The following is a 14,310-nucleotide window of genomic DNA, read 5'->3' on the forward strand; positions in this document are numbered from 1 at the left end:
GTATGTAAATTATATAGATAGAATTTTCTGAACATAAAAATGTGTAATTAGATGTTAAGGATGCCTTAGTGAATTAAATATTTCAGGTCTATCTAGCAACCAGTTTATTTCTGTTTTGCTTTTTTAGCAAATGTTTTTAAAAATCCTAATTCACAAAGATAAATAAATGGTTGCATAAATGATACCAGTTTTTTATTATCTCATTTTATAATTTAAGGAAATTCTTCAATTCAGTTAGCTTGACATCTTTTGGGAGATTAGTAGAATACTTTTGTTTCAAAGTTGAATTATTAGGAATATTTCATATTTGCTTGAATTTTGACATAAACATTAAAGACAAAAACACAACTATTTTTACTCAGTTTTCATCTGATACGTAGTGTTGTTACCTATTACAGTACTGGCAGTCACTCCATAACATGAGCATATACAAAGTATAAATTTCTGAACTTTACCTGGCATACTTGTGCTGTATTCATTTCCTTGCTTATACAGTTTTATATGAGTAAACATGTGTAAGCCTAAAGATCCAGAAGGAGACCAATATAAACTTAAAACCTTATTAATCAATGACATTTACAGAAGATTCAAATATATGTATAATAAGAGCTTTGATTCTAGATCAGCACAAAAAATAAAATATCCTGATGATAACATGAAGGCATTGGTATTTGTTTACCTGCCATAATATAGATTATAGCATGTTTAAACATGTATATGTTATTTTCTTATTGTGGTTTTAATAGTAATGAAATTGAAAATAGACATTTGCCTCTGAGGTGCAGTTTAAAAAATATTCTATGCCTTGACTAATGTTTGTATCTTTCTGTATAGACTGTAAGAGTACACTATGGAATGGCTCTGCTTTTGCAGCTCTACATAGAGGCAGACCTCCAGAACTACCTGTAAATTATGTGAAACCTCCAAATGTGGGTGAGTAATGTCCATGTGAGTTATAAACACAGTCTTGATTTGTTCCTTCCTCAACTCATTATAAAGCCAAAAATAGGTACCAGAATTAAATTTGAAATGTAAATGAACTGCTTACATTTTGAGGTGTTTCATGGTTGGCCCAGAATTTTTTTAAAGCATTTTTACTTAAAGCAAATATAATCATAGTTTTGTGAAAGGTGACTTTTTAAAATTCATTTTCTTTCTTCCCCTCCCCCCATCATCCTCCCTTCTTTTTTCCCTCCTCTCCCCCTCCCTCCCCTCCCTCTTAAGACCCCTCCTTTTTCTCTCCTCTCCCCTTCCCCTCCCTATCCCCCTTCCCCCTCTCCCCTCTCTGCCTCTCCCATCCTCCCCTCCCCCTTCCACTTCTCTCCTCTCCTGTCTTTTTCTTTCTTCTTAGCAGAAGCATTTCCTTTTTTATATACTTCAGGTGTTTTTAGCCATATGGAAGTGTATTTACATATTTCTGTGCCAAGCTCAAAGATTTTACAGGGAACTATATAAACACAGATTTTAGAAGGAAATAAAAATACGTTTTTCTTATATTTGCTTGCCAAACTTATAATGATGTAATAAGTTTTATCTTTATTAAAAGAAGGAAATATCACCCTTCCCATATGTAGTTTACTGAAATTCATATGTCCTTTTTATATTATCCTGGGTCATCTCTGGCCAAAACATTGTAAAGAAATGCTAGTAGTGTTTCCTGAGAAGATCTAGCTAACAAAACCGTTTATACTAACGTTAATTCTTACAAAGACTGTATAGAACCAAGCAGATAGATGAGTAACTGCCACTCTTTTCCTATTTTCTCAGTCTTCTGAAAAATTAAATTACTTTATTTAGTGCCTAGTGCCTAGAGAGTATGCCTTAAATTCAAATTGAAAAATAAGAATGCATAATTAGCTTATAGAATTTATTTACCCAAAGAGGTTAAATAAATTTAGACTAGAAATAATTTTTAAAATATTTAGATGAAGTCATTGATAAAAGATTCATAAGCATTATTAAGGTAATTTTGGATTCTTTGATCTATATTGCCAACAGTATTCTTTGATAGCCTGGGTTTTTCCAGAAAAAGTAGACTGCTAGGTTCGGTCTAATTTGACATGGTGTTTTTAACACTTTTTTTCATTTTCCGGGGTAGTTTGTTCACTATCCAGAATTTTCTGGTGTTCACTTTTCCCTTAAGCTTTATTGATAGTTAATTGATTGAATAAATTGAGATAGCTTTTATTATTCATGTATTATATTCAGATGATATAATAGTTTTAGCCATACTATCAATATTGTTTATATGCTTTATGCTTCCTTCAGTGGTCACATGTGAAGTCCTGAAGAGCAGTCTTTAGAGTATTAGGTTTTCAATATTTCTTTATTATTTTCTTTTCTTTTAAAAAATTCTAATACTGCACATATGCATTTGAACTTTTGTTGGTTTTTTACACTAATTACATTGATTTAATCACTTTGTTATTCATAATGTTAATTGCTTAGGAATTTTAGTGTCCCTGTCATTGATGCTTTCACATTCTTAAATTCGCCATGTTATTTGGGGAGGAGCTATTAGAATAGAGATAGTTCAAATATGATATGTTTTCATGTAGTATGTACTAGTCAAGATACTTAAGTTCAACATATTTAGAATTCAGAACCTGATAAAAAATCAAGGGAGTTGACTAGGAAAGTAAATAAGATGAATAGGAGATCTTTTAAAATTTGTCCTGTGAAATAGTTTTCTCATGGTGGGGTATAGTTTTCCATAGCTACTTTTAAATCAGTTTTATAGTTCCCCCATGTAAATAAAGCTTAATCATGAAAGTAAGTCTTAAAGGTTTTATAAAAGAATCTTAGCATGAGAAAGATCTTTTATTAATATTATTTCTTATCTTGGTCAAGTAAATGTGAAAAACACTGAGTTTAAAAAAAAATATGGGAAAAAAATGACTACATGTAGGACTGCTCATATACTAAAATGCATTGTGAATTATCTTTGGGAGAACATTATCTAAGTAATTTGATGGTGGAAATCATTCTCCCTGTAACATTCTGAAAGTTTCCTGGTAACAAATTTGGGAAACTGGATTGTAAACCCCTATTTACAGAAGAAAAATCCATAGCCCAGAGAAGTATGTGGCTGGCATACATTACACTGCTTGTCTTTCGTTTATTTCTGAACCATTTCATGGGGCGTTCCCTGACAGTCCAGTGGTCAGGACTTTGTGCTGTCACTGCCAAGGTCCTGGTTCAATCCCAGCCCAAAAAACAAACCAGAACCAACAGATGTTACCAGTACTTTGTAATAGATCTGCACTTACAGCACTCAAAAGATTGAGAATTAGCCATATTAACTTTTTTTTTTTAAGTCAAGTACATTACGGTGTATGTATGATTCACATAAAAAAAGTTCTACCCTTTTTTTCTTTTAGTCCCTGCCATGAGGCTTGTGGAATCTTAGTTCCACAACCAGGAATTGAACCTGGCTGGCAGTGAAAGTTGAGTCCTAACCACTGGACCACCAGGGAATTCCCAAGTTCTGCCTTTTTAAATGTGCAGTTCAATGAGTTTTGACAAATGTATACATTTATATAACCACCACTAGCACAATACAAATATGGAACATTTGTATCACTCCTTAAATTTCTATCGTGCCTCCTTAGAGTCAGTCCCTATTCCTCAATACCTAGAAACCACTAATCTCTATCACTGTACTTTTGCCTAATTTAGAATGTCATCTTAATGGAATTATACAGTATGTAGCCTATTGTGCTTGTTTGATTTCGCTTAGACCGAATTCTTCTGATTCATGCATATCATTTCACCAAGTTGTATTCTGTTGTATGGATATACTACAGTCTGTTTGTTCATTCATCAGTTGATGGACATTTGGGTTGCGTATTTTGGCTGTTATAAATAAAGGCCTATAAATATACTTGTACACATTGTTCCATGAACATCTATTTTCATTTTTCTGGGTAAATAGCTAGGTAGTGGATTATTGGATCATATGGTAAGTGCATGTTTAATTTTAAGACACTGTCAATTTATTTCAAAAGTAGCTATCTCATTCTGTGTTCTACTAGCAAGGTATAATTTTAGAATTAGAGTATCAATTTCTATTAAAAAAAGTGACAGATTTTGTTTGGGATTACTTTGAAGCTATAGATGAATTTTGGGAAAATTAATATCTTAGCAACATTGAGCCTTCAATTCCAGGAACATAGTATAATTCTCCATTTATTTAGATCTTTTTAAATTTCTCACAGCAATGTTTTGTGATGAAATTTTTCCCTAAGAACTTCCTGGGTTTCTGATGATATTTTAAATTCTATATTTTAAAATTTCAGTTTTCAGTAAATAGAAAATATACATATATATGTATGTGTGTATATATATCACTAAATCTACAATTCCACTAACTACATCAAATAGCCTCTATTTTTTTGAGATTCTTTGGGATTCTCTATATGGATGATCATGTTGTCTGCAAGTAAAAACAGGTTTAATTTATCCTTTCTAATCTTGTTTGCTTTATAGTGTGGTTTTTTGTTTTTTTTTTTTTTTTTTTTTTTTTGGCATTGAACTGCTAGTACCTGAAGTACACTGGTGAATTGAAGTGATGAAACTGGATGTCCTTGCCTTGTTGCTGATCTTATAGGGAAAGTGGGCAATCTCACCATTAAGTATGATTATAGATGTTCTTTATCAGGTTGAGAATGTTCCCTTCTATTCCAACTTTCTTTAGAATTTTTATTGTAAATAGATATGTCCCACATTTACAATTTTATTCAGTAATGTTAGAATTTTACTAGTCATTTCTTGGCACTCATTTTAACTGACCTTTTATGTAGAATAGTGCTGTACAATAGAACTTTCAGTGATAATGGAGATGTTCTATCCTGTGATATCTGAAACAGTAGCCACTAGTCACATGTGGCTATTGTATCTGAGGTCTAAGTTTTTCTTTTTAATTTTAGTTATTTTTTTGGCAGACTTTTCTCTATTTGCAATGTGCAGCCTTCTCATTGCAGTGGCTTCTCTTGTTGTGGAGCACAAGCTCAGTAGGTATAGCACATGGGCTTAGTTGCTCCGCAGCATGTGGGATCTTCCTGGACCAGGTATAGAACCAGTGTCCCCTGCATTAGAAGGAGAATTTTTTACCACTGTACCACCAGGAAAGCCCCTAAGTTTTTAATTTTGTGAAATTTTAAGTAATTTGACGTTCTGTAAGCACATATAGCTAATGGACAGTGCATATCTAGACCTATGTGGGAACCAGTAAGCAGCCTTTGGATAGGTGCATAATTTGTTAATAATCTATGACTAATATTCATTCTACATACTTAACCTGGAGTGTTTCCAATTTTTGTACTTAGAAGCTGACTTTTAACTTTTCCTATTATGAATTTACTAATTCACTTTAAAAATCACATTGTGCCGCTTTTTTTTCCAGTCAGAGTTTTACAGTTGTCTTTCGCCAAATCCAAGAAATTTTGACCTTATCTGGACTCTCTACTATATTGGATTATGTATTCAAATGTTTCCATCTTCTGTGCAGTTAGCAACAATATTTAGTAATTTAATGAAATGGAGGGGAGGGAGCATGGAATGAAATTTAGGAGTTACTTCCCACATGCTCTTCAGGCTAACAAATGTAGTACTTTAAATGTATGTGACTTAAGTGTACCAGGAGTACATTTCCAGATTCCTTTAGGGCAGGGACAGTGCCTGTATTTACATTATTATAGGTCTAAGCTCCAGTCATTCTACCTCATTAGCTGTATGCTTCAACTAATCAAGTTGATTTTGCTTTGTGTCAAATTAAATCAGAGGAAGAAACTTGAACTGAATTAAAAATAGTATTTTTTTTCATATTAAGTCGCTGTCTTAATCTTTTTTAACTTTTTTTTAAAAATTGAAGTATAGTTAATTTATAATGTTGTGTTAGTTTCAGGTGTGTAGCAAAGTGATTCAGTTATATGTATATTTATCTACTTCTCAGATTCTTTTCTATTATAGGTTAAGATACTGAATATAGTTCCCTGTGCTATATAGTATGTCCTTATTTAATCTATTTTATAAATAGCAGTATATATAGGTTAATCCCAATCTCCTAATTTTTCTCCCTTCCTGTCCACTATCCCTTTAAGTATTCATAAGTTTCCTATGTCTGTGAGTCCTTTTTTGTTCAAAACAGTATTAATACGTAATGCCACTCAAAGAAATCTTGGGGCATGTGTAATTAATATTTGTAGTATTGTTTGAGATCTTGTACTCTAGTCACTACGTGTTTTTACTTCTTTATCCTTTTAAAAATTAGTAGTTGTCTTGGAAACTGTAGTGGTCATGCTAAAATTTGAAAATATAATTTCACACCAACACAAATCTGCTATGAGCTAGTTTTTCAGTACAGAAATAATTTTAAAAATCTGTTTCATGTCTGTTCAAAATGGATATTTGGAAGAACTAGTATTATAGTTATTACCCATCATGGTAAAGATTTCAGAAATTGTCCTAATTATCACATTCTGAACAGTTTTCATAAAATTATAGAAATGGCAGCAAGATAGCTTGTTCATTTTAGTTTGTGGCTTAATATAATACCCAAGGAACAAATGTACATTCTTGTATTTCTAAACTGAGTGAAGAGTATGATGCAGTAACACTCTAAACCTTTTCTTGTTTTACCCCTTTTATCTTTAGTACAGTTGACATATAGCAGTGTCCTATAATTTGCATAGTAGGCCTGTAATTTATACCTTGCACAGCTCAGGAGACTTACATTAACTCTATAGACAAATTAATATTTATTTGTTTTCATAAGCTTCCATTTAGCATTGATTGGCTCTTGACTTATTGGCCATTGTATGGTTATATGTCACACTTAAAGCCAGAATTCACTTGGAGGTGGGAAATCTGCCTTGTCTTAATATGTAAATATAAATTGAAAGAAAGGAGTCTAATTTATGCCTTATTTGGCTGAGGTGACAGGGTTTCTGCCAGGAATATTTCTCATCCTTCCTCTGATTTTATGTAGTTTTTGTCTCTTGCCCATGGATCACTCTTCGGCTAAGCCTTGCTGTTTGTTGCTTGCTTCCCCCACTTCACCTTCCTCCTTTTTGTGCTTGATAATTGTTCATGAAGCAAGTTGCTTCTAAAGTTTTTACCTTTTTTTTTAATATCTAGAGAGGAGCAAGGGATTCTTGTCACACCTGCAAGTGATTAGAAGTGGAATATAAACTCAGTCTTTTTGTATGTTCTACATTGTGAGTCCTCGCTAAATATTAAATGAATGGAAGTGCTATAATTGCTGTTACATGGAAATGGAAGCATCCCTTTTAAAGGCATTTTTATGGTTTTTTATAGCTTGTGTGAGTTTCTAGCCCCTCATATCCATTTCTGGAATCAATGTTGTATTAATATTAGGGCAAATAATTTTATTTATTTTATTTGAAGGAAAATAGGTTTTATTGTCTTAGTATGATCATGTAAAGTATAATGAAAAAAGAGTTTCTGTTTAATTTTGTTATGGACAGTTTTTTCCTTTCCTTATCATTCTTTGTCATTTAGCATTTTCTTTCAACATACATCAAAGTGTTCTAAAAGGGTCTTTTAGTACTTGTTATATACATTTTACTCAGTACTTTATAGAAATAGAGTTTTATATTTATAGTTCACAAAGGGAAGTTGGAAACAGTTATAGATTCGTTTAGTTGGAAGACAAGGCAGTCTAAAACGTCTGTGTATAATAACCAAATCAAACGAAATGGTTTAGAAGAATATAGTAAAATGAAGATTTAGAACTTTGCAGAAAGGCTGAATGGAATGAGAAATACTGTTTCTTTGCCATATCTTAATATTATCTAGCAATAAGACATTCAGTGACCATGAATACCAATAGCCTTAGGACTTACTAGTTTTATTTAAATTGTACTGTGGATGGGTGTTAAGGGGGTGGGAATGGCATCAGCCTTAAAGACTGTAAAGCTGTTACTGTATGTGATTAAGGTTTCAGAGACCTAATTTGATTCATAGTAGCATCAAATCCATGAAACAAATAGTTCTGTTGTGCTTCTACTACAGTTTTCAGATTTTATTAAAATTCATTTTTCTTTCTTTTTTTTCCCCTGGCTTCTTTTGAGACTTAATGTTAATTTGCTTCCCAGTTGGTTCTAGAGGTAAAGAACCCACCAGCCAATGCAGGAGACCTAAGAGGCATGAATTCGAGATCTTTGGGTTGGGAAGATACTCTAGAGGAGGTCATGCAACCAACTTCAGTGTTCTTGCCTGGAGAATTCCATGGACAGAGGAGCCTGAGAGGCTACAGTCTATAGGGTCACAAAAGAGTTGGACTCTACTGAAGTGACTTACCAGGCACTCATGCATGCAGAGCTATTTTGGGAAGTCCCAAACCAAGCTTCACACAGAAAACACTACTAGTCATTTTAAATCTTGAGTTGACACTGAATTTCATGAGTCAATTTCCAATGTTCTTTTCTTATGTATACATTTTAAAATTATTTATCTATTTTGATTGTGCTAGGTCTCTGTTGCTGTGTGTGGCTTTCTCTAGTTGCAAGGAGTGGGGGATACTCTTCATTGTAGTGCACGGACTTTTCATTGCAGTGGCTTCTCTTGTGAAAGACAGGCTGTAAGCACATGGGCTTCAGTGGTTGCAGCTCTCAGGTCCCTAGAGAGCACAGAGTTCAGTAGCTATGGCACTTGGGTGGTTCACGGGCTCTAGAGTTTTGTGGGCTTAGTAGTTTTGGTACAGTTGTTCCGTGACATGTGGGATCTTCCTTCCTGGTCCTGAGATCAAACCCATGTCACCTGCACTGGCAGGTGGATTCTTATCCATTGTACAACCAGGGAAGTCTGATGTTTTTGACAGAGTATTTCCTTGGTTTGTTATAGTCCTCTCTGTTTAAAGGAGCTGATTAATATGTTGAACTACATTTTAACCAATCAGAAAGTGGTATATATGCTATTATTCTATTTTCTAATTAAAATTAAAATATATAACTATAAATGTTAATCATGTGACTTTTTTTGTAAAAGAGAAAAGACTAATCCAAGAATATTTTAGCCCTCTTTAAATAAGGCTTGTTTTCTGAAAAACTGTATTTGAAGATGTTGTTGATGGGTGTAGTATAAGGAGCCTGATCTGTGAACAATAATCTTTTCTACCTTGTGTGTATAAAGCCTTAAGTCTTTTATTTGGTTAGCAGTTACTGCCTGAGCCTTTTACTGTTTTGATTGTCTTAAGCTTTTGCTGAAACCAGGCTTCTCTCTGTTTCATCTTCTACCCTACCCCCACGTTCCTGAGGTTTGTCTTTAGGTAGATGTATAGCTACTATTTCCTACAAGGTCACAACTTTGCTTTACTGTTACGAAGTTGTTTTACTGGATTTTAAAACATTTCTTCTTGATGCTCTAGGCATCATATTCAGTTCAGTTCAGTCGCTCAGTCGTGTCCGACTCTTTGCGAACACATGAATAGCAGCATGCCAGGCCTCCCTGTCCATCACCAACTCCCGGAGTTCACCCAAACTCATGTCCATCGAGTCGGTGATGCCATCCAGCCATCTCATCTTCTGTTGTCCCCTCTTCTCCTGCCCCCCAGTCCCTCCCAGCATCAGAGTCTTTTCCAATGAGTCAACTCTTCACATGAGGTGGCCAAAGTATTGGAGTTTCAGCTTTAGCATCAGTCCTTCCAAAGAACACCCAGGACTGATCTCCTTCAGAATGGACTGGTTGGATCTCCTTGCAGTCCAAGGGACTCTCAAGAGTCTTCTCCAACACCACAGTTCAAAAGCATCAGTTCTTCGGTGCTCAGATTTCTTCACAGTCCAACTCTCACATCCATACGTGACCCCTCAAAAAACCATAGCCTTGACTAGATGGGCCTTTGTTGGCAAAGAAATGTCTCTGCTTTTGAATATGCTATCTAAGTTGGTCATAACTTTCCTTCCAAGGAATAAGCGTCTTTTAATTTCATGGCTGCAATCACCATCTGCAGTAATTTTGGAACCCCCCAAAATAAAGTCTGACACTGTTTCCACATCTATTTCCCATGAAGTGATGGGAGCAGATGCCATGATCTTAGTTTTCTGACTCTTGAGCTTTAAGCCAACTTTTTCACTCTCCTCTTTCACTTTCATCAAGAGGCTTTTTAGTTCCTCTTCACTTTCTGCCATAAGGGTGGTGTCATCTGCATATCTGAGGTTATTGATATGTCTCCTGGCAATCTTGATTCCAGCTTGTGCTTCTTCCAGCCCAGCGTTTCTCATGATGTACTCTGCATATAAGTTAAATAAGCAGGACAACATATTAGAGTCTGCTATCTCGAACTTAATGCCAAGTTGAAGATACAGTGTTTTTTTCTAGCAGATATAGTAGTTACCAGGCTTCCCAGGTGGCCCTCGTGGTAAAGGATCTGCCTGCCAATGCAGGAGATGTATGAGACATGGGTTTGATTCCTGGGTCGGGAAGATCCTGGAGGAGAACATGGCACCTCACACCAGTGTTGTTGCCTGGAGAAGCCCATGGACAGAGGAGCCTGGCAGGCTACAGTCCATAGGGTCGCACAGAGTAGTTACCTGGTTTTGGTTAAACATTATTATCTCTTAGCACCACTGATATTTCCTGTGATATAAGGAGTAGAATTCAGTGTGTTGTTCATCTTTATTGGAAGTGAAGTTTCTTGTGCTTAATGATTTTCAGGTTTAGGTTCATGAATTTTTTTGTTTTGGAGTGGAGAGGGCTTTTGCCAGTACTAAACTGCTGAATGTGTAGGGTAATTCAAAATAACTTACCTTGTTAAGGTCTCATTAGATGGAGACCACCAGGAACAAGCCTGTAGTCTGACAAAATCAGATTTATTGACTCATAGGGAGGGAGTGTACTCCTGAGGGACCATGGAAGGCCTTTGGACAAGAGGGAGGAGGGAAGTGTCTTGTGAATTTTGGCTTACCACAGAAGAATTCTGAGGTCAATCTGAAGGAAGCCAGGATTAGTTCTGGATTGGTGGCTGCTTCTGAGGCAAATTGAAAGAAGTGGGGATTAACTAGGGGTTGGGTGCTGTCATGAAACAGGGAAGTATAAGAATTGGGTATCTTGTTCCAGTAAGAAATGAAAATACCAAAGTGAGGATGGGGGCATCATTGGTAAGAAAGTAGTAATCACCCAAAGAAGGGGTCATTATGATAGTTTACAACTGCTGCATGACCTTGGGAGGAACAGTGTTTCCTGTTAACTTTGCAGCTGGCTTTATCTGTGTCTGTCTTCACAGCCTGATTAATTGCAGAGCTGCTTTTTTCTTTTTCAGCCCTAGCTGATAGTTTACTCTTTCAGGCCCAAAGAGATTTTGATTCTTTCAACATTTGTTCTTATAAGTCTTTTAGAAACACATGGTCAGCATACAACAATTTGTTATTTTGTTTAAGGGCTTCTCATAGTGGCTTAGATAGTAAAGAATCTGCTTACAATGCAGGAAACCTGGGTTTGATCCCTGGATTGGGAAGATCCCCTGGAGAAGGGAATGACAACCCACTCCAGTATTCTTGCCTGGAGAATTACATGGACAGAGAAGTCTGGCAGGCTACAGTCCATGAGGTCGCAAAGAGTTGGACATGACTGAGTGAGCAACAAAGGCTTTTCTGGATGTTCTTGTTTGTTGAATCGACAATCCTTTGTTTAGCCTAGAAATATTTTCTAACACCAGTTCAATGTTCCATGCCAATGTAAAATAATTTTAAAACAGATTTTTCTCCAATGTAAATAGAGCATGAGTGGAGTAGAAGAGTGGTCTAACAACTCTGATGTGGCCATTTCAGAATACTCTTTGGATCTTGGTAAACTTTCCAGTAAAACCCAATTTAATAGATACCAGAATCCCTGCTGATTTTGTTCAGTGTCTTTCAGGTAGAGGGAATATTGAAGAATATAATATAGAATTTTTGATGTTAAAATTATTTCCTATTTCAGGATTATATTAGGTTGTATTTCCTATAAAGTCATTAAATAAACAGCATTGAAGTGTAAGAAGACTATTGAACTAGAATCAAGAGACCTGGATTGAACCAAGGGTCTGCCATGTATTGATGTTAGGCAAGACACAGTTCCTTTGGGCTTTAATTTCCTCATTTATGGATTGAACGAAATGCTTGCCTTCACATCTCACAGAATTACTGTGAACTCAAACGAGATGTCTGTAGAATTACTTTATAAGCTTTAAAATGTTATGGAAATATAACATGTAATTAAGAGTTTGGGTCATGTGTGTGTGCTCAGTTGTTTGCTGCTGCTGCTGCTGAGTCGCTTCAGTCATGTCCGACTCTGCGCGACCCCATAGACAGCAGCCCACCAAGTTCCTTTGTCTCTGGGATTTATCCAGGCAAGAATACTGAGAGTGGTTTGCCATTTCCTTCTCCAGGCTCAGTTGCTTAGTTCTGTCCAATCCTTTGTAACCCCATAGACCGCAACCCACCAGGTTCCTCTGCCTATGGAATTTTGCAGGCAAGGGTACTAGAGTGGGTTGCCATTTCTGACTCCATGGGATCTTCCTGACCCGGGAATTGAACCCCTGCATTGGCAGGTGGATTCTTTACCACTGAGTCACTGGGGAAACCCATGATATTGGGTCACAGATGCTGATAATAATGTTGATAATGATAATAATGACTCAAAGATTGAAGATCTAGTATTCAGGTTATCATCACAGAAAGAATATCTAGCTCACGTGCAGCTGTAGTGGGGTATTTTTTTAGTATCTAAACTTAAGTTTCAGAATCTGTTCTTTGTCTTCAAATCCAGTGCCCTTTACACAAAAGTCTCAGCCAAGTAAGTAATATATATTTCCTAGTTGCCATAATAGAACCCTTTGTAAGAGCTTAGGGTTTGTGGTGGGAGGTGAAACTGGAAAGGGAGGTTTGTTGTTGTTTAGTCAGTAAATTGTGTTTGACTTTTTTGCGACCCTGTGGACTGTAACCTGCCAGTCTCCTCTGACCCTGGGATTTCCCAGGCAAGAATACTGGAGTGGGTTGCCATTTCCTTCTCTAGAGGATCTTTCTGACCCAGAGATTGAACCTGCATCTCCTGCTTGACAGGCAGATTCTTTACCACTAAGCCATCTGGTGAGCCAAAGTGAGATTAGGACTCAAATATTCTGAACTGTCCATGTCAGGAGTCAGCAAAATTTTTGGATAAAAGGACTAGATAGTCTAATTTTTTGGCTTTCTGGCTCATATAAAATTACTTGACTCTGTGGTAGTGTAAAAACAGTTCTAGATAATATGTAAATGAATGAGCATGGTGGTGGGCTGAATTTGGCCTACTGACTCTAGTTTGCCAACCCCTGTTCTAAAATTATGAATTTAGATTTTATCTTATAGGTACTGAGGAAATATTGGATACTTTTGAATGGGAAAATTATATGATTGAATTTTTTATTTTGAAAAGATAACTCAGGTGACAGAAACAGAGTATAGGGTAAATTGGAGAAGAGAGAGACTAGAGGAGGCAGGCTGGAAAATCAGAGAAGGCTGTTAGTATAGATGTAGACAGAAGATGATGAGTGTGAGGGCAATAGCAATAGAAATTAACATTAACAAATTGATTCAAGCAAAATTTTTGAGCTGAGATGAATAATACAGTTTGATTGGATATGGGTATAAAGGAGAAGAGTAAAAAAAATATATCAGTAACAAAATTAAGGAGGAGAATATAGAAAACTTTAAATGAAAGAATAGTGAACTTGATTTCGGAACTCGCCATCTGTGGTACACCTTTAGGTAGAGGGGAAGGATGTCTATTAGGTAGAAAATGTGGTCCTGGAGCTAAGGTGAAAGATAATGTTCTAGGTAAAGATTTCACAGTAATTAGTATGTGAGTAGGTAAGATTGCAGGGACAGCATGAAAACAGAGAAGAGAGCCCAGGATAAAATTTGAATGAACTGTAAGCCTTTCATCAAGAGTGAGTTGGAGTAGAAAAAAACAATATAAGAAAGTAAAAAGCCAAGGTTTAGAGAGGCAGGGGGAGAATCAGAAATGATATTTCGGAAGTCATAATAAGAGGATTATAGATTTGATCAATATTCCTTATAAAATTTGCTATTAAATTTATATTCTCAATGGTTTAGAAGGTTTAACACTAGAAATAATTTTTATTCAATTCAGCAAACACTTGAACACCAAATTGATACAAAACCTTTTCTAAGTGTTCAGGGCAGCACTTGCTTTCAAGGATTTGAATCTTTGGGAAAGTTTAGACAGATGCTGGAGTATGATTATAGTACAAGGCATTGTCTCAGTCCGTTTAGACTGCTATAACAAAATAGTATGCTGCTGCTGCTGCTAAGT

The 14,310-nt window shown here is 35.8% G+C and overlaps 1 protein-coding gene across 1 annotated transcript in view; it reads left to right on the forward strand.

Annotated features, from left to right (window-relative positions):
• The window catches only part of BRWD3 (bromodomain and WD repeat domain containing 3), a 160,128-nt gene that overhangs the window by 14,506 nt on the left and 131,312 nt on the right, over nt 1–14,310 (forward strand). Inside the window, exon 6 of the mRNA XM_005700591.3 lies at nt 835–933. Within this exon, the coding sequence (XP_005700648.2) occupies nt 835–933 (99 nt within the window). The remainder of the gene's footprint in view (nt 1–834; nt 934–14,310) is intronic.

Source organism: Capra hircus, assembly GCF_001704415.2.
Source record: "Capra hircus breed San Clemente chromosome X unlocalized genomic scaffold, ASM170441v1, whole genome shotgun sequence".
Lineage (NCBI taxonomy): Eukaryota > Metazoa > Chordata > Mammalia > Artiodactyla > Bovidae > Capra > Capra hircus.